The sequence below is a fragment of the Schistocerca cancellata genome, chromosome 5 (assembly GCF_023864275.1).
Source record: "Schistocerca cancellata isolate TAMUIC-IGC-003103 chromosome 5, iqSchCanc2.1, whole genome shotgun sequence".
NCBI lineage: Eukaryota > Metazoa > Arthropoda > Insecta > Orthoptera > Acrididae > Schistocerca > Schistocerca cancellata.
This window is the reverse complement of record NC_064630.1, coordinates 192,289,826-192,311,863: the sequence shown is the minus strand read 5'-3', so window position 1 is coordinate 192,311,863 and position 22,038 is coordinate 192,289,826. Positions and strand designations below refer to the sequence as shown.

Sequence of the window (22,038 nt, the reverse complement as noted above, 5' to 3'; positions counted from 1 at the left end):
CACAAACAAACCCAAACATACACACAAAATTCAAGCTTTCGCAACAAACAGTTGCTTCATCAGGAAAGAGGGAAGGAGAGGGAAAGACAAAAAGGATGTGGGTTTTAAGGGAGAGGGTAAGGAGTCATTCCAATCCCAGGAGTGAAAAGACTTACCTTAGGTGGAAAAAAGGACAGGTATACACTCGCACACACACACACACACACACACACACACACACATATCCATCCGTACTCTTACTAAGGTAAGTCTTTCTGCTCCCGGGATTGGAATGACTCCTTACCCTCTCCCTTAAAACCCACATCCTTTCGTCTTTCCCTCTCCTTCCCTCTTTCCTGATGAAGCAACCATTTGTTGCGAAAGCTTGAATTTTGTGTGTATGTTTGTGTTTATTTGTGTGTCTATTGACCTGCCAGCACTTTCATTTGGTAAGTGACATCATCTTTGTTTTTAGATATAAAATACAATGTTTGGTTTTCATGAACAATAAAAGGGGCAGAAATTATTCTATTCCAATTCTATTCATTCATTCATTCATTCATTCATTATTCTATTCTCTATTCCAATTTTCTGTACAGGTTCCAGAACTCTAAGAACTGAGGTGATGCACCTTTTTTTGATGTGTATATATTATACTAACAATGGAAAAGTTCCTTGTTTATTCCCCATAGTCATCATAGTAAATCAAAGTGTCATTTGAATGATGATTACATGAGGCACATGACAAGAGAAAAATAAATGCTTTCAGGCATGTCACAGTAATTACTAGTATTATTTAGGAAGAATTGTGATAGAGTGAGAAATGGTGTTGGCAACTGCACTGTTTATTGTACTGTACACTGAGAATACTGAAAGCAACTCATAAACTGTGTTGATGAAAAATGATAATGCATAAATGACTGAAATTTAAGAATGCTGTTCTGCTGATATATTTCAACTGACACAGAGCTATCAGAAATTACATTGTCTAACAATTTCAGAAATTACATTGTCTGTCAATTCCCTTAAAAATACTTTCCACAGCTGGAAAATTTCTCTATGGGTAGTCACATGTGTTAATTTGGGTGGAATCTGGATACAAAAATTTCAGGGTATGTTTTGACATGTTGGTTGGACCATTTCCTCATTCACTCTTGTAAAAAAAATCAGTTAAAACATGAATATCAATTATCTGCAGTTACTCATTCTCCTGTGAGACAGAAAGCAGTTGAGAAAAAGCATCTTTGTGAGATATGTACACTTTAAACAAATTTTTAATGAAACAGATGAACTGAAAAGTGATCTGTAGGAAATACTGAAATAATAACTTGATGAAGATATTACCAATCCAATTTGTATGAATTATCGGTTCACCTTTTGACATGCCTGTTTGTTTGTATTTGCATTTACATATAATCTAACTGGATACTGCAAAATGCTTGTCAGATTGTTACAGACCTATATATGTTAGTTCAGTGGAAAACCTGAACAGTTTGTTTTGCACATCTGTGTATGAGAGTAACTTCTCCTTTTTCTTGTCAATTTCAATAAGCTTCTGAAAAATGTATTTCTTGCTCCAAGGTCCTGAAAAGAAACGTTTTTGTTGTCAAGCAAATAAGAAACATCATTAATAAAGTGCTTTATGGAAATATATAAGGAAACCAATCAAATTGTCAAATTATATTCGAATGTATTACTTCTGATAACCTTAAGCATTCTTCTAATAGTAAAATTTGATTTCAATATGTTCAGCTACTTACGTACATAGTTGGAGGGGGAGGAGGGTGTACTTGGGGACATGCCTGTACAAGAAGCTATTTTGAAGATAAAGTCTTTCCAGAAAGGATTCAGGCTCAAAATAAAATTGATCCAGTAGGAACATTGTTTTTATTCTGTAGAGGAATTTTGAGTTACATTATACATGTGAGTGGTGGTTTCGTGTTGTGACTTATTTACAAATGTGACAACCTAGTGTAATTAGTATGTATGTAGGCCTATATGGTGTATGCCAGCTGAACCCTTTACCTGCCATGACTGATGGCTTAATGTAAAAGCCATACAGTAAGAGTAATGAATTATTTTTGACAATTTATGTCACGTAATACTGAATAAACCAAAAATGTATTTATCTTTGCAATTTTAATACAAACAGCTCTTCTGTGACTTGCCCCATATCTATACATAATAGTAAGATTTCTGGGATCAATAAAACTACAATCAACATTGGCACCCTGGATCATATAAGGTAAATCAGACAACACCAAGAATAAAGTATATTCATCATGTTACCAGCAAGTAAGCAGTCTGCTCATTAATTTATACAGTCATAGTATTCTACAGGTAATATCAAGAAGGAGAACCTTCAAGGAACTGGAATTAGACAAGGTATATGATAATAAAAGAGGAGCACATGGGAACATAGTCTGTACATCTTCATTAACCATAAACTATCATTATACTCCTTAGCATTATTTTACACCACCTACTAGATAAAAAGAAAAGTTCTACTTTCAAGAATGCTGCTGGTTCCTTAGTTGTATAAAACTGCTGTTATTAGTACCTCTACATTTTCATAAATATGTAGACATTTTGAGGAAATCGGGTACCTACACCTGTCACAACAGATGTCTATTTACAATACACTACTACATTCCATGCAGCTTTACTATTAGCATTTCAGCTTACCATGAATCTCATAGGAATTCTGAATCTTTAAATCTAGATAATAAGGTAATTTGTAAAAGGTATGAGTAAAAAGGCACATTTTTAAATTTCTTTTCGATTGCCTGGGATTCCCTAATAGTTGTTTTATGTTATATGGGAGCTTACTGAATGCGTTTTATGCCAGATTACATAACTTCACACCTCAGCCCTTGACAAGATGTCAAAGGCTGCTTGAAAATCATTTTCCTATGTTGTATCATGATTGTGTCAATCACAATTCAGCTGGAACTTACTTTTACAATCACTGACAAAATGCATTGGAATAAATGTTCTGGGAAGGGATCATAAGAATTCCAAAATCTTTCAACAGATTCCTGCAAGGTGTGTGGTTATCTGCTTTACACAGTAGTCTTGCTGACCAGTTCTGTTGAATAAATACAGTTTTTTATTTATGTGCACTGTATCAAAAGATAATTCCATAGTCAAAACATATGAAATAAGCTTACACTCTAGTCTTTAGCTCAATAAAAGCAGAGATGCTTCTAAGTCCAAACATACTGAAATAAGCGCCTTTACTAGTTTATATGGGTGTTGACTCTATTTAAAATTATTGGAATCCCAGGAATTTTACAAGCAATATTTAATTGACTGTATGACAGTTAATGTCAATTCTTGTGCCACAAGTGCTTTGTTGTTTGCTTGAAACTGAATAACATGAGATTTGTAAGACTTTTGCAATTTACTGTTCACCAGTTGTGGGCCTGTTTTAGTTATTATTTTAACTGTGGCTAATAAGGTAGAGTGTAGACTCTTCATTAGCATGCTTCTGTTATCAGGAAATTGTAATATACCTAATATACAACGACTTAATGAAATCTTCAATTCCCTGGCATCGTGTACTACAATACCTCACTTGAAAATGATTGCTATTGTGGTGATTTGTGAAATTCATAAAAATGACACTAAATTGGAGACTAATTAGCAGACAGTATTACAAAATAAAACAAACGACAATATATTTCAACAAACTGTGGCATTCATTGTAGTAATGGGAAAAACTTGAATTAGTGAAAATGGTAGGAATAAAATACACTCCTGGAAATGGAAAAAAGAACACATTGACACCGGTGTGTCAGACCCACCATACTTGCTCCGGGCACTGCGAGAGGGCTGTACAAGCAATGATCACACGCACGGCACAGCGGACACACCAGAAACCGCGGTGTTGGCCGTCGAATGGCGCTAGCTGCGCAGCATTTGTGCACCGCCGCCGTCAGCGTCAACCAGTTTGCCGTGGCATACGGAGCTCCATCGCAGTCTTTAACACTGGTAGCATGCCGCGACAGCGTGGACGTGAACCGTATGTGCAGTTGACGGACTTTGAGCGAGGGCGTATAGTGGGCATGCGGGAGGCCGGGTGGACGTACCGCCGAATTGCTCAACACGTGGGGCGTGAGGTCTCCACAGTACATCGATGTTGTCGCCAGTGGTCGGCGGAAGGTGCACGTGCCCGTTGACCTGGGACCGGACCGCAGCGACACACGGATGCACGCCAAGACCGTAGGATCCTACGCAGTGCCGTAGGGGACCGCACCGCCACTTCCCAGCAAATTAGGGACACTGTTGCTCCTGGGGTATCGGCGAGGACCATTCGCAACCGTCTCCATGAAGCTGGCCTACGGTCCCGCACACCGTTAGGCTGTCTTCCGCTCACGCCCCAACATCGTGCAGCCCGCCTCCAGTGGTGTCGCGACAGGCGTGAATGGAGGGACGAATGGAGACGTGTCGTCTTCGGCGATGAGAGTCGCTTCTGCCTTGGTGCCAATGATGGTCGTATGCCTGTTTGGCGCCGTGCAGGTGAGCGCCACAATCAGGACTGCATACAACTGAGGCACACAGGGCCAAAACCCGGCATCATGGTGTGGGGAGCGATCTCCTACACTGGCCGTACACCACTGGTGATCGTCGAAGGGACACTGAATAGTGCACGGTACATCCAAACCGTCATCGAACCCATCGTTCTACCATTCCTAGACCGGCAAGGGAACTTGCTGTTCCAACAGGACAATGCACGTCCGCATGAATCCCGTGCCACCCAACGTGCTCTAGAAGGTGTAAGTCAACTACCCTGGCCAGCAAGATCTCCGGATCTGTCCCCCATTGAGCATGTTTGGGACTGGATGAAGCGTCGTCTCACGCGGTCTGCACGTCCAGCACGAACGCAGGTCCAACTGAGGCGCCAGGTGGAAATGGCATGGCAAGCCGTTCCACAGTACTACATCCAGCATCTCTACGATCGTCTCCATGGGAGAATAGCAGCCTGCATTGCTGCAAAAGGTGGATGTACACTGTACTAGTGCCGACATTGTGCATGCTCTGTTGCCTGTGTCTATGTGCCTGTGGTTCTGTCAGTGTGATCATGTGATGTATCTGACCCCAGGAATGTGTCAATAAAGTTTCCCCTTCCTGGGACAATGAATTCACGGTGTTCTTATTTCAATTTCCAGGAGTGTATATGGTATTAATCACCACCTGTAATTATTCAAATAATTGGACTTTTACAAATGTAGTTTACTCATTCAAGAAGTTATTCTGTCACTTGCAAATGAAGGCACACATTGTAAAACGTAAATTTAGGATGAAAGCTGTAAAGAACATTCCATCTTAATGACTTTATTAATTATACTTGTATTGTTGTAACCAGATATATGCCTAATTATAAAATTCTAGGCATCTGTTGCAAATTCCATCAATCAAAACCTGTTTTGTTTTACCTTCTTAGCTTCAATTATTGTTAAGAATGTGAGTCATTGTGTAGTTAGTGTGTGTTAATTAATTTTGTGAAGTTCATTATTGTACTCATACTTAGATGGAATTTTCACATTTAAAAACATTTTTACATTACAAATTTCACATATTATTCAATTCTGTAATTTTAGACATATTATTCTGTGCAATAAAAACATCTTAGCTTTCGAACTTTTAATTGGAAATATGATTAAAAATATGTTGTCTTTATTAAGTAATAATGGTCCAAGTGACCATCCATTATTTAGAATATACAAATAGGGAAGCAGCGAGGCTGGTGGGATGGTCAGTTTGAGCTGATATCTCGAAGTGTAATGTGTGTTAGTTACTTGAATATTATTTGACTAAGATTTAAAGTTGTGAAAAAGTATGTTTCTTGATTTGAGAACCAGTCAGTTGTTTTACAAAGACATAATGTACAACTCAGCCTCTTTGCAATGTGTCATGATGGATTTGATCAGCTGTTATGAACAGAAGAATAAATGTTTAAAAACTGGAACTGACCACTTTCACTGTAAACCACACACTTCATGAAGATCCAGGCAATCTACGAATATTTCAGTTGTGTGGAGAAAACTTTCGTTTTAAACTTCTACTTATCATTCTAGATAACATCAGATGACATGTACTTTTTATGAGTCAGATCATCTGTCTTCGAAGTTTTGAGGAATACCTTAGCGACGAGTAGATAATAATTAAGTAGAAGTGTTAAAAAAATCTGAAGTCATTTATGCAGGTTAAGAATAAAAGTGGACCCAATACTGACTCCACAGGTTATGTTTTTCCATTCTGAGGTTAGTTCTATTCCTGTGAGACCAGCTGTTAAATGTAACTCTCTGCCTTCTTTTATGAAGGAACAACTCCAGCCAAGTGAGAGTTTTTCGAGAATAATTTTGTGGTTCCCACAGTAAAAGGTTTTGGGAATGTCACAGAATACACCTACAGCATAGTTTTTCTTTTGTATTTCTGCCAGAACTTCATTTAGTAGATATTACATGGCTTTTGCTGCTGAGAATCATTTATGAAAGCAAGAGTGAGAGTCAGTTAAAAAGTTCTTCTCAGATAAATGAGTGTATGCTGCTTTCCCAAACATACTACTTCAACTTATTTAACTGTGTCAGGAAATAGGTTCCAAGTTATTCACTGACTTCAAAGATAGTTTAACATTAGCCCCATTAAATCAGCACAAGTATCTGCTTAAAACAACACCATAACCAGTCTAATGTCTAGTAGGAGGTACCTGATGAGTTTTATAACTTTCTTAGGTTGTAGTTCTGGAAATAACATGTTGCTGATGCATTCAGTGTCTGCAGAAGCAAATCTAATACATTTATATTTAGTTGTTTATTCAGCTATTCAACTATAGGCCTGACTGCAGGCACATTGCATCCTTTCTATTTACCATTGTACTTGGAGGGTAAAGAGTGGTGGGCCTCTGCCCTTGGTTGTCTTTTGTCCATAGGAAAGATCCTCAATATTCATTTTTACAGCAGTTTGAGTATAAATGGGGCTGGAATGAGGAAAAATCCCTGTTCTTATCCAGAATGGGCATATGACAGTTTCATTTATTAAATACAAATACAATGGATCACAACCTAAATGGACTTCTCTAGTGCTGAAGAGAACAGAGCATGACTGGTTGTGTAGTGCTCCAAATAGGAGTGCAGCAGTGTCCCTATTTTCTGCTTGAGCACCATCTGGCAAGCAATAATAGTATATGCTTTAAATATGTAAATTTACTTTTATGATTTGTGTACTGAAATGTTAGTGTTTTTTTCTGTTTGTTTCATGTTGCATGGAGAAGATCTTAACAGATGAGCATTATGGGTCACTATCATGAGGGTACCAATAGTCTGTGGTGGCATAAACATCAGGGCACCATTGTCAGCATCACCCCTGCATTTTGTTAGAAATTATGTTTGAAATGATTATATGAAAATGTATTACTTCTACATAAGGCCTTTACCTTGTATGACCATTGTATTTATCAACATTTGTGAAATACAAAAAATGTAAACTAAACTATGTTTACTGATCAACATAGTATGTGTACCTTAGAAGCTCACTGAAGTTGCTTTGGTGGGATTTGTTATAATAAAATTCTAAAGGGGCTCTGGTTGATGTTTATTGGATGGATAGCTCTTCTGCTTTAGTATGATGGAGACTCATGAAACCAATTATGAAGTTATTGATGGACATATAGTAAAGGGTGTTCCTCACTGTAAAAAGTGTTTAAATTACATTTTGAAAGTGTTATATCACTTAAAAACATTAACTTTAACAGAGACAGTTTGGTTTGATTGCTTAACTTCAAATCTGATTGTGGTGGTGATTTACATAGCTGATACCGTTATGTAAAATGTACTCTTCCATTAAAACCTGTGAGGCTTACTGATCAAGAGTTTAAAGAGATTCAAGTGAATAATGCAGTGGTCTACATCTAGTCACTGTACAAGCCATTTTCCTTTGTGGTGTAGTTCCATTGATCAACATGGTCATTAATATTACTGAAAAGATTCTTTGTAAAATTTTATTTAAATGTTGGTACCTCTGAAGGAAGTGTAAAATGTTTACCAAATCCTGAATGCACCAGCGTATCTCAGTGAATATTTAAATATTTTGTAAGGTCCTGAGTGGGTTGGAAAGCACTGCTGATAATGCTCCAAATGTTTTCAATTGGGGAGAGATTCAGCGCCCTTGCTAGCCAAGGTAGTATATAGCAAGCATGAAGACAAACAGCAGAAACTCTTACCTTGTATGGGCAAGCATAATCTTGCTGAAATGTAAGCCTAGGATACCTTTCCATCAAGGGTAACAAATGGAGGCATAGAATATCATCAACTAACTGCTGTGATTTAAGGGTACAATGGATGACAATCAAAGGAGCCCTGCTATGAAAAGAAGTGGCATCCCAGACCACCATTCCTAGTTGTCAGGCAGTATGGTAGGTGACAGTCAAGTTGGTATCCCACCACTGTCCAGGACATCTCCAGCATGCATTTGCTGGTCGTAAGGCCTCAGTTTGAAGTGGGACTCATCACAGAAGACAATTCTACTCCAGCCAATGAGATTCCAGGCCAAAGACAGGTCTGAAGGTGTTCTGGACAGTCATGGGCTACCAACCTGACAGTCATCCACCGTACGAACTAACGACCAGGAATGATCATCTGGATTTCCAGGTCTTCTTATAGCAGGACCCCTTCAGTTGTCATCCATTGCATCTTTACAGCATATTGATACTTAAATGACATTCTGTGTCCCATTTTGTTGTACTTTATGGCAAAACATCTTGGGCTTACATTAAAGCAAGATAATGCCTGCCTGTACACAGTGAGAATTTCTACTGTTTGTGTTTGTGCTTATCAAACGCTACCTTGGCCAGTAAGGTTACCATATCTCTCCCCAATTGAGCATGTCTGGAGCATTATGAATAGGGCCCTCCAACCATCTCAAGGTTCTGACGATCTATTGGTCCAGTTGTACAGAATTTCACATGATATCTCTCAGCTGAATATCCAACAACTCTACCAGTCAGTATCAAGCAGAATAACTGCTTGTACAGTGGCTAGATGTAGACCAATGCATTATTCACTTAAAGCTCTTCTTCTTGAATATGTCATCCAATTTTTCTGAAAATGTACATGGACATCACAACTACTGAACTCCATCCCATGTGATTATTCCTTCACAATGCATTGTCGGCACCCACCCTTTCTTTTTTTTTAACACCAAACAAATGCAGGGACTAGTATGAGACTATATTAGATTAGATTAATACTTGTCCCATACATCATGAATATGACACTTCATAACGATGTGGAACGTGTCAGGTTAATAAAAGATGTCTGTAAAAGACATTACATTACACAAAATATTGCATTACACTAATGTTTAAGTTGTTTTTTTTCCTCCCCCCTTAATTTATATCTAAAAATTCAGCCAATGAGTACAAGGAATTGTCATCTAGAAATTCTTTTAATTTATTTTTAAATGTTAGTTGGCTATCTGTCAGGCTTTTGATGCTGTTTGGTAGGTGACCAAAGACTTTTGTGGCAGCATTATTTACCCCTTTCTGTGCCAAAGTAAGATTTAATCCTGCATAGTGAAGATCATCCTTTCTCCTGGTGTTATAGCTATGCACAATGCTATTACTTTTGAACTGGGTTAGATTATTAACAAAAAATTTCATAAGTGAATATATATACTGTGAGGTTACTGTGATGATCCCTAGGTCCTTAAATAGATGTCTGCAGGATGACCGTGGGTGGGCTCCAGCAATTATTCTGGTTACAAGTTTTTGAACAATGAATACTTTTCTACTCACCAATGAATTACCCCAGAATATGATGCCATACGAAAGCAGTGAATGAAAGTAGGCATAGTAAGCTAATTTACTCAGATTCTTATCACCAAAATTTGCAATAACCCTAATAGCATACGTAGCTGAACTCAGACGTTTCAGCAGACTATCAATGTGTTGCTTCCAGTTTAACCTCTCATCAATGGAGACACCTAAAAATATTGAAAATTCTACCTTAGCTACAGACTTCTGTTCAAAGTCTATATTTATTACTGGAGTTTTGCCATTTACTGTATGGAACTGTATATACTCTGTTTTATCAAAATTTAAAGAGAGTCCGTTTGCTGAGAACCACTTAATAATTTTGTGAAAAACATCATTTACAATTACATCACTTAGTTCTTGGTTTTTGGATGTTATTACTATACTTGTATCATCAGCAAAAAGAACTAACTTTGCATCTTCATCAATGTGGAATGGTAAGTCATTAACGTATATCAAGAACAGTAAAGGACCTAAGACTGAACCCTGTGGGACCCCGTACTTGATAGCCCCCAGTTTGAGGAATCAGCTGTTGTTTTAACATTACATGAACCACTTATTTCAACTTTCTGCATTCTTCCAGTTAAGTATGAATTAAACCATTAAACCATTTGTGCACTGCCCCACTCAAACCATAATGATTTAGCTTATCTAAAAGAATTTCAATGGATTTGTCAGCATGTGTGAGAATTTCTGAAACAACACACACAGTAAGTGTTTCTGGTTATAGATAAAACTGGGAAACTATATGATGATCAATTTAAATGAAACTTCCAAGTGTTTTTGCTTAAAAGGTAGTGTACCAGTACTCAATACTCATACTCCTGTATCAATTACCATAGGCTATGGACACATTCACACATGTCATACACTCATTCTGTAGGCTGACAGAAAGGCAATCACCACAAAATTAATGGAACTGGAAAGTCTTATCAATCCACCAGTTACAGAAGATGGGATGTAGAATGATAAAATCAGACAACATGAACTATATGCCAATGAGGATACTGAAGGAGTCAAACCAAGGCTGACAGATATGCTCAGCTTTAGCCAGGCAACAGACATGGAAGGTGTATTCCAATACATTCATAGGCTCAGAGCATATGTAAGTTGTATGCTGTCTCAAATCTGATGTAATGTTGCTGAGGTGCAGAAGGTTATTTGCAATAAATAAACGCTATTACAATTAAGACTAATGAAGAGAGATCATTCTCTCACACAAATGCTTAAAGCAGTAACTGAAAGTCAGAAAATCTTCTTACAAACTATGGCTGGAGGCAGAATAACAGAAGAAGAAGATGGATGCACAATTACCAGCTTCATTAACTGCCACAGTGATAGTGAGGTTAGACAGAACATATGCAAACAGTCTATACATTTAAAAGAGAATGCAGTACATTTTGGGAATAGTGAGTTTCAAAGAACAACCTATTTCACTGAATCTAATATTGTTAAAAATTTTGACCCCCAGCCAGCACTCAATGAAATAGGTACAAATATATGCCAAATATTACAGATGACTAACATATGCAGGTGAAACAAAACCCAAAATAGGTGAACAAAAACTCAAGATGTAATAAACACAAGAATATTATTAGAACCACATTAGCTGCTGCACACAGCACAGGAGAAGGAATGGACATTCAGCTTAAAAGACTGAATACTCTACCTCTAGGGTATAAACGCAATGCTGACGTGAATGAAAGTATAGAATGGCTTTTGACAACCTTCAGTTTCAGGTATTGTAGTAATACTGCTCATGTGAATGAAATCACATCATTCATTTCAGAGCCTGGAGACAGATGTATCACTGAGAGTAATTATGGAGACAGTTGTTCATGAGTTCCACAAACCTGCACCCGAAACATTTCCTCAAAGGAACGTCATAATATGAGGTTTATACGATTTATGGCAGGCTGATCTCAAAGGTATAAAACAATATTCACAATAGAATAAAGGTTTCAAATATATTTTAGTGATCATAAATACATATTCCAAATTCACCTGGGCCTACTTGTAAAAGTGAAGACAGAAAAGGAATTTGCACAGGTGTTCAAACAATTGCTGCAGGTGGGAATAAATCATTGTCCCAACAATCTTCTAAGCAACCAAGGAGGCAAATCTCACAATAGACATTTCAAGTTGGTAATGGAATGATAGGGAATAAACCACTACTCAACATCCTCACACATGAAAGTGAGTATTGTGGAATGTTTGAACAGAATGATAAAAAAGACACATATGGAAGCGGTTTTTAAGCATGGCATTTAAAAATTGAAGGCATTCTCCCACATATTACTGCGGAGTACTGATTAAAATGACACCAATTGATGTTAGTGATAATGAGCTGCAAAATACAGTATACAATTGTATTTATATGGTGGATCTATGCAAGCAAGAATTCACTTAAGGTGATTTAACATATATTTTGAGACCCAAAACTGCATTTCAGAAGTGTTACACACTGAACTGGTTGAAAGAAATATTTACAATTTCCAAGTGGAGAAATCATGAAAAGTTTTTACACAGAGTATATGGACAAAAGCTCTGGACTGGACATGTTTCTCGCAGGACATGTCATAAGACATTGAGGGAACAATGCTTTAGTTCAGGGGTTTGGCTTCCTATTACATTGTGACTGTTGGGTGAACATTGATGATTTTATATATAAACAGGCACATGGCTCCCAAACCATGCAGTAGGGTTACATGAGTGCTAAGAAACACATCAGCAATGAAGGCAGTATTCTTGATAAGTTACAAGTTGCTTTTCATAACCCTGGATACCATTTCTAAGGACATGGAACAAAGCTGAAAAAGCACCCCGTTTTTGATGATAAGGAAATTAATATACTGGACAAACCTTGCAGACAGCATGATTTAGCATAAGTCGCAAATCATGGTTTGGTAGAACATTATGTTGCAGATTGAAGTTTAGCAGGTAAAGCAAAGTAAATGCATCAAAGAAATGACATAGGGTAGGCAGGGGCAAAAGTGTGTACTTAACATTTTTCTATTGTTCCCTTTTGCTTTTCTAGTTACCTGACATTCACAATTGTACACAATTCACCTGGGACCATACTTTCCATGACACAATAACTTCAAGGTTGCTTGTATCATGATGAAAGTTATATTTAACAAAATGTTACACATCAAGAAAATCAATCTTTGTCCCAGGCCTGAGATTCCTGTCGTTATGGGACAAAATTCCACATATTGCATGAGAATAGGCACTCGGGACACAGCAACAAGTCACTGTGCACATGATGCAAATACATACACACATACATACATTAATCCTTGTTTCATAGTACATGAATACAACATTTCATAATGATGTGGAATGTATCACTTTAACATAAGTTTTCTTTGATCAAAATAATTTTTTATAGTTTCTACTTCATATCTAAAAATTCATCTATTCAGTAGAAGAAGTTGTCATTGAGAAATTCTTTTAATTCGCTTTTAAATCTTGGTTGGCTATCTCTCAGACTTTTACTACTATTTGGCAAATGACCAGAGATTTTTGTGCAGCATAATTCATTCCTTTCTGTGCCAAAGTGAGATTTAATCCAGAATAGTAAAGATCATCCTTTCTTCTAGTGTAGTAGCTATGCACTTTGCTGTTATTTTTGCATTCGGATGGATTATCAATGGCAAATTTCATAAGAGAATATATGTATTGCAAAGGTACTGTGAACATTCTGAGTTCCTTAAATAATTGTCTGCAAGGTGATCTTGGGTGGGCTCCAGCTATTATTCTGATTACACACTTTCGTGCAATTAATTACACACTTTTATGCAATGAATACTTCCTTTCTTAATGATGAATTGCCCCAAAATATGATGCCATATGAAAGCAGTGAATGAAAATAGGCATAGTAAGCGAATTTACTGATGGGTTTATCTGCAAAATTTTCAATAACCCTAATAGAATAAGTAGCTGAACCTAACAGTATCAGAAGATCACAGATGTGTTTCTTCCAGTTCAATTTCTCATCAATGCGTGCACCCAAAAATTTTCAGTATTCTGTCTTAGCAACAGACTTCTGTTCATAGTCTATATTTATCAATCATGTTATGCCATTTACCATACAGAATTGTGTAACCTGTGTTTTCTCAAAATTTAGTGAGAGTCCATTTGCAGAGAACCACTTAATAATTATCTGAAAGACATTATTTCCAATTTCCTCAGCTGATTCTTGCTTGTTGGGTGTGATTACTGTACTTGTATCATCAGCAAAAAGAACTAGCTTTGAATCTTCATGAATATAGAGTGGCAAGTCATTAATATATATTAAGAACAATAAGGGACCCAAGACTGAACCCCGTGGGAAATCATTCTTGATACCTCCCCAGTTAGAGGACTCCGCTGATTTTTGCAGACTATCTGTACTGTTACTTTCAACCTTTTGCAATCTTCCAGTTAAGTTTGAATTAAACCATTCGTGCACTGTCCAACTCATACCACAACACTTAAGCTTATCTAGAAGAATTTCATGATTCACATGATCAGAAGCCTTTGAGGGATGACAGAATATCGCAATGGTGGTATTCAGTTATTCAATGCATTTAATATTTGATCAGTGAAATCATATATAGCATTTTCTGTTGAAAAGCCTTTCTGAAAGTCAAATTAACATTTTGTTAGTACTTCATTTTTACAAATATGTGATGCTGCTCTTGAATACATTACTTTTTCAAGAATTTTGGGCAAAGCTATCAGAAATGAATGTTAGGATCAGACCTATCCCTTTTTTATGCACTGGTTTAACAATAGCATACTTCAGTCTGTCTGGAAAAATGCCCTCTTTCAGTGAGCTACTACATATGTAGCTGAGAATCCTACTTTGTTGGGGACAAGCTTTTAGTACTCTGTTGAAAATGCCATCAATTCCATGTGAGCTTTTACTGTTGAGTGAATTTATTATTTTCCTAATTTTAGTAGGAGAGGTGGGTTTGCATAGGTACTGTCTCTTCCATATACTGCCTTGCATTATCTAATGAACAGCTGAATCCTGTTTTCTCTACAACACTGAAAAATGATTATTAAATTGTTTCCTACTTCTGACTTCTTGTTAACAAACTTTTCCTTGCGTCTGATAGAAATACAGTCTTCCTGTGCTCTCAGTTGCCCTGTTTCCCTTTTAACAATATTCCAAATTGTTTTAATTTTTTTTATCAGATGTGCTAATCTCGTACATAATGCACATACTTCTGGACTTTTTAATAACGTTTCTTAATACAGTGCAGTAGTTTTTATAATGTTTCACTGTTTCAGGATCATTACTCCTCCTACCTACAAGATGCATTTCCCTTTCCTGTTTACAAGATATTTTTATCCCTTTAGTAAGCCATGGCTTTTTACATGGTTTCTTAATATAATATTTCACTGTTTTCTTAGGGAAACTGTTTTCAAATATATGCAAAGGGGAAAGATATTCCAAGTCTCCCTCCAGACATATCCTTCACCAAAATTCATTGTCACAGGTAGGATCTTCTTCTCCAGTCTGGTGATTTTCTCTTTTGACATCCATTGTAACTCTCTAAACAGCTTAGATTGTTGCATGGTACGGCCGTAGAGGTTGTTTACATCCAAGTGAAGGATGAAACTCAAATTTTCAGATTGACTGTACTCCTCCTCACTCATTTGTGTGTTATTTGCCTTGGACTACATGTTTCCATACTTATAAAGTCCCCCATATATCCCATATTCAAAAAAAGCACCATATTATCATCAGTAGCAGTCAATAGTTCAATGTTGATACATATTCTTTTTAACATTGCATTACATGAAAGTCCTGGAATGTGTCATTATACATGCCAAAAACGTTTTTGTGCTGAAGGTTGGGATGTTTATCATTGCTTAACAAAAGAAAAACAATGTTAAGTATACCACGTCTTATTATGGATATTCTAGACCAAATAATTACATATCTTGAATAATCTGGAATGCTGCTTCTTTATGCTGCCGTTGGTTCATTTTGACATTACTGCATTGCCACATGGGATTTATGCAATAGTTTCAATAAGTTTCAGTGCTTCATGTTCACAATTCATTTTATTTCATTCTCTTGATATTCAGCGGCGAACATAAAATTTACAAAGTCTGATTACATGCTGTTGATACAATATTTGGTCTAAGACTGACATAAGGTGTACAAATTGCCTCTATTATATGGTTTTTAAACAATTACTGTCATTATTACATAATGAATTTTGGAATTATACAATTAAAGTTCTTGTGTACAGCTTCAGAAACTACATAGAAAATAAAAGTGAATAATTTCCTAGAAAGACAGGAAAGAATCTGTTTCTATTAAGACTATAAATTACATGTTTTATCATTGCAGCAATATATTTCATTTATTTGCATATGTTATTTTATTGACTTAAAGGAAAATCATCCTACCATAATCAGGTGAACAGAGCAATTAGTTTTACTGAATGAAAGGCCTAGATTCAATTAATTAAATTTTGTAAAAGTACAGTTTTACATTTCTATATAGTCATAATTACAGTTCTACTAACTAATATCAATTATAACATAAGCATTCTGACAGAAAAACCATAATGTCATGTTTCTGTTGTGGCTACAAATAATTTCTAGTTTCAAAGCATAAAAATAGCTGTCTATATATGACTTGGAAATTTTGGAAATTTAATCGTTAATTACTCCATAGTTGCAATAGCAAAATTATTCATAGCATGTGCCTATAGTTTGCCTTGTGTGTAAATTGCAATGGTACATTAGTTTTTAATCCAATATGTTTCCTTCTTTCTATAGACTGGTGAGGCCCAATGTAAACAATGTCAAAGCAACAGTTTAAAGTGGTGTAAATTACCAATATTACACGTATTCCCTCTTCAGCAGAGTGGAGATGAGTTTGGAATAGGATACAGGATCCCAAAAAGGGTTGTGGTATTACAAATGGTGTAATACAATGTAGAATCCAGAGTGTACATATTCATGCGTACCCTTTTGAAATTTCTGAAAAATCTGTGCGAGCAGATCTACTTTAGCTTTCATGGATATTCTTGTATATTGCCTTATCAAAGATGTGGTGCTCCTGCCAAATATTCATCATAGGCCTATACTCCACAACCATTGTGGAATTGCCTTAGAATTAACCGGAGAATGCAGTTATGTCAGGACACATGGTTTTGCATAGTCTGTGTCTCAGGTTAGATTAGATTTACTTTCATTCCTATTGATCCATAGTCAGGAGGTCCTCCAGGATGTAGAACATATCCGAATTTCTAATTGCAAGGAAAGACAACCTTCATCAGCTGAAACTTCACATAATCAGTATATGCAGCTCTGATGATATGCCTATCCTCCTGGTGTTTTCTCAGTATGTTTCTAGTCATGAAATCTAATAGTTCCAGGAATTTGAGCATTATTCTGGCTGTTGATTTGCTTCGAAAATGCAATTTAGTTTTTAACACTGTCTGTGTGTGTGTGTGTGTGTGTGTGTGTGTGTGTGTGTGTGTGTGTGTGTGTGTGTGTTCAATGTCATCAGTCACAAAATTTGCTTCAGAAACTTGAATCTGTAGGTATTGCCATTATGAATGGATAAAATCATATCTCCAAAACAGAGAGCAATTAGTTGAGATTACTATCCAAGACAGGAACAAGATAAAGTCCTACTGCTCAGAAAACCAGAGCATCAAGTATAGTTTTAGTGTACCACAAGTCTCCAGTCTAGGACCAGTTCTGTTTCTACTCTTTGTAAATAACTTGGAACCAACTAGCCCATGCCATAATTACATAAAATTTGTGGATGACACAAATGTGATAATAAAAGGAAGGACCAAAGAAGAATTTCTACATGAGATTAGAAATTGTACCACCCACATTAGAGACTGGTTTTCCAGAAACAACTTAGTAATAAACACAGAAAACAGTTACAATGCATATACACACAGTGCAAAATAAATGTCCACTAGCACCAGACATAGAGTTGTTTACTAGAACACTCGAAAATGTAAGCTCTACAAAATTTCTTGGGATATGGATCCAAGAAGATCTAAGATGGGTCCAACATACAAAGTATATTACAAATAAATTAAATACCATTTGCTATACTATTGTAAGAGCCATAGAAAATGCTGCGTCAGGAAGCTCATGCAAGCCCTTATTCAAGAAACTACATATCGTCCACTACCATGTCTGTATATTTTACAAGTAATCATATTTATAAGGAAAATCTTAGAACATAGCAACAATCTTGTATCAAACAACCAGAGTATTCACCTGTATAACACAAGGAGAAAGCAGGACATACATGTTCAACATGCACACACAACACTAAAACAGAATGGACCACTGCAAACAGGAAACAGACTCTACAATAAGCTACCTAAAAACATTAAAACAATAAATGACACTTCAAAATTTAAAGCTGCTGTCCATAAGTATTTATTGCAAAAATGTTATTATAGTATAGGTGAATATCACAAAACATAAAAATTTTTTGCCAAGGTTAAATACCAGGTGATCAATAAGTCAGTATAAATTAGAAAACTTATTAAACCACGGAATAATGTAGATAGAGAGGTAAAAATTGACACACATGCTTGGAATGCCATGGGGTTTTATTAGAACCAAAAAGAAAACAAAGTTCACAAAATGTCTGACAGATGGCACTGGACAGCAAAACGTCAGTGACTGCGCATGACAATCGTGTATAAAAGGAGCTGTAATGAGAGAGAGAATCAGATGCGCCAGCAATCACAGCATGTTAACGTTACCTGAAAAGCCGCTTTTAGTGAAGCTGTATTATCAGAATGGGGAATGTGATGGTTCAGCGTTATGATCCTATCACCATAGGATGGGGATTCGAACCAGTAAAGGTCCGTTGACAAACGCAGCTGTGGCGAGAACGATTTCGAAGTTCGAAACCACAGGTTGTTTAGACGATAGACCCTGTAGTGGTCGACTGAGCACAAGGTGTAATGCTGCTGAGACAGTTCAGGAAGAAATGGAAACTGTAACGGGTTCGTCTATGCACGGGGAAGTCATAGCTCATGCAGTCACACGTCGCACCGGCATTCCATACACTACTGTTTGGTTGGCACTTAGGCATACCCTCCGATGCTATCCGTACAAAATCCATTGGCATCATGAACTGTTACCTGGCTATTTAGTGAAGTGGAGGGCATTTGCAGTGTGAGCATTTCAAAAGATGGCGGAAGATGACGATTGGTTGAGTAATGTGTTGTGAACTGACGAAGCTCATTTCACGCTCCGAGGTCTGTCAATGCTCACAACTCCAGAATTTGGGCTACCATAAATCCTAGAACAGTCATGGAAGGTCTACTGCATTTATGAGAAAGTCACGGTATGGGTTGGATTTACCACATCTACCGTTATCGGGCCTTTTTTCTTCCAGGAAATGCGTGATTATGGTTTTGTAACTGCTACCATGATGGGTGAGAGGTACACCGATATGTTACAGAATCGCATCATCCCCAGCCTGGCTGATAAACACCTGTTGGAACGTATGATGTCCATGCAGGATGGCACTCCACCCCGTATTACTAGACGCGCGAAAGATCTCTCGCGCGCGTCGTTTGGTGATGATCGTGTGCTCAGCCGCCACTTTCATTATGCTTGGCCTCCCAAGTCTCCAGACCTCAGTCCGTGTGATTATTGGCTTTGGGATTACCTGAAGTTGCAAGTGTATCGTGATCGACCGACATCTCTAGGGATGCTGAAAGACAACATCCGATGCCAATGCCTCACCATAACTCCGGACATACTTTACAGTGCTGTTCACAACATTATTCCTCGACTATAGCTATTGTTGAGGAATGATGGTGGACATACTGAGCATTTCCTGTAAATAACATCATCTTGGCTTTGTCTTACTTTGTTATGCTAATTATTGCTATTCTGATCAGATGAAGCGCTATCTGTCGGATATTTTGTGAACTTTTGTATTTTTTTTTTTTTTGCTTCTAATAAAACCCCATGTCATACCAAGCATCTGTGTCAATTTGTACCTCTCTATCTACATTATTCTGTGATTTATTCAGTTTTCAAATTTATACTGACTTTTTGATCACCCGGTATAATGTATGGAAGCTGAACCATCAGGTGCAATAATATTAAGCCTAAATCAATGTAAATATTCTTGTATGATTTAAAAACATGTATTGTAAATCACAATGACATGTCCAATATCATATTGTATACCTTGTACAACAAATGATCAAAAGGACCAATAAAAATGTAATGTAATGTAATGTAAATGTAATGTAATGTGTGTGTGTCTTTGGAACTTACAGGCACTCAGTAGCGAGGTTATCTGCGATATTAATACTGACCTTATCATTTTCCTAGCTGAAAGTGTTAAACAAAAAGTGAGCATCATAGCAAATCATATTATGGAATAAGATGGGTATGTGTTGTGGTAGTTGGTATTTCAAGTTGCTTGCATTGTCATCATACTGCGTAAGTGGAGTGGATGGACTGCTGTGGCCTGTTGTGGGGTTGTGAATCACTGAGGGCTATGGTGGGATGAAGCCTTTCTGCTGTTTCTAGGTTCCCAGTTCAACACACACACACACACACACACACACACACACACACACACACACACACACACATACACACAGGGTACCCTCGCCATGCAACATACGGCGGCTGGTGGAGTATGTATGTAGATGTAAGAGTCCTTGGAAGTGGAAAGGAGTACAAAGAATATGTGTCAAAATTCCCAGAGTTCCACCAGTACCTAGGACAGCTGTAGAATCATACTGTTATTAATTTCTGCACTTGAATGGCTATCAGCTATGAGTTCTTTGGCTGGAGGTGTGGCTGCCATAGACTCAGCAGTGAAGAATGTGCAAAACACAGAGGAGCAGCTACAGGAGACTAGAAAGCATAACAGGATGAGGGATATCAGTAAGCGACTATGTATGAATGCATGGTCTTGCAGCAATATGAATTAATGATGCCTTCTTGGGTTTTCAGCCACTTCAGGTAGTTAAAATCCCATGAGCTTTCAACCAAGCTCTCCTCAGCCATTGTAAGGTGCATAATAGCTGCCATGTCACTATGGCCTCAGCATTACATAGCCACACTGTGATGTCAATGATGCTCACTCCAATGCCAAAAATGGTAATGTACTCACCCAAGTCATCATGCCTACTTCAACTTCACAGTGGCCTGTTTCCAGGCTGTATTGAGCTGCAAACTATAACCACTACTGATGGTGTTTTCAGATATATTTAATTCAATAGCTTCTTTTAAAATACTATTCCAAAATCTTTTCATCTTTACAATGATGGATGTTTTGCTGAACACAGTCCCATGTCAATACTCTATATCATGTTTTGCCATTGCTGATTTTTCAGGCTAGCTTAGCACCTACCATGTTCCATCCAGCATTGGTCCACAGTGTGTACTGCTTGTCCAGTAGTAGTACAAGCCACATTAAGATGGTCTCTAGTACACTTCAAGTGTTATGCACCCTTTTGTAGTGACTGAGAACATGCAAAAACTAATCTTTGTGTGTAGATTCCCTGTAGATATTGTGGCTGACGAGCCCATTGGTTTTCCAGCAGGTGAGGACATCAAGGGAGGGCAGTGTTTTTCACATTGTGCAACATCTTTTTATTTTTTCTCTCAATATCAATTTATATGAATGTTTTCTTTTCCTCATTAGTAGTAAAAAATTGGTACATCGCCACAGAAGACAGTAAAGACAGGATTTTAAAATAATCTCTGTAACAAAAGAGATATGTCAGGAGACTATTCAGTTTTTTCTAACAACTTTTGTTTCAATCTCGCTTAAGGGTACTTATGTTTTAGATCGCATAAAAAATTGATGTGTAATTTTTGCTGGTGCATCAAATGATATGTGTGATAATAAAAAAAAAATCATAACTGTAATTGTAAGAAGAGGCAGTAATTAACAAAACATCTTAAAACATACACATTGAGATTTCAGTATTGGTGCACTACATAGGTTCTTTTTCTTCCCCCACCCCTATGTGAGTAACTGCCCATGGCACAAAATTTAGTTTCAACAAGAATTTGTGCTTTAATTCCAGTATTGCAAGTAGTAATTAGCCCTCATTATGTAGATTTCACACCACACACCAATTTGTACTATTTGTGTTAGCTGTAGGGCTGCCTCCCACCACAGTTATTCCAAAATCGACCAACAGAACTAACACAAACTGATGACCAATTTTACAGGAGAAAATCACAGCTAAGCATGAATAGACTTTTTC

At 37.2% G+C, this 22,038-nt stretch overlaps 1 protein-coding gene across 1 annotated transcript in view; it reads right to left on the bottom strand.

The window, feature by feature from the left end:
* Positions 1 to 1,136: 1,136 nt before the first annotated feature.
* Positions 1,137 to 22,038, bottom strand: part of LOC126188431 (calcium-transporting ATPase PAT1-like) — a 71,048-nt gene continuing 50,146 nt past the window's right edge. The window contains exon 6 of the mRNA XM_049930035.1: positions 1,137 to 1,563. Within this exon, the coding sequence (XP_049785992.1) occupies positions 1,430 to 1,563 (134 nt within the window). The 3' untranslated portion in view covers positions 1,137 to 1,429. The remainder of the gene's footprint in view (positions 1,564 to 22,038) is intronic.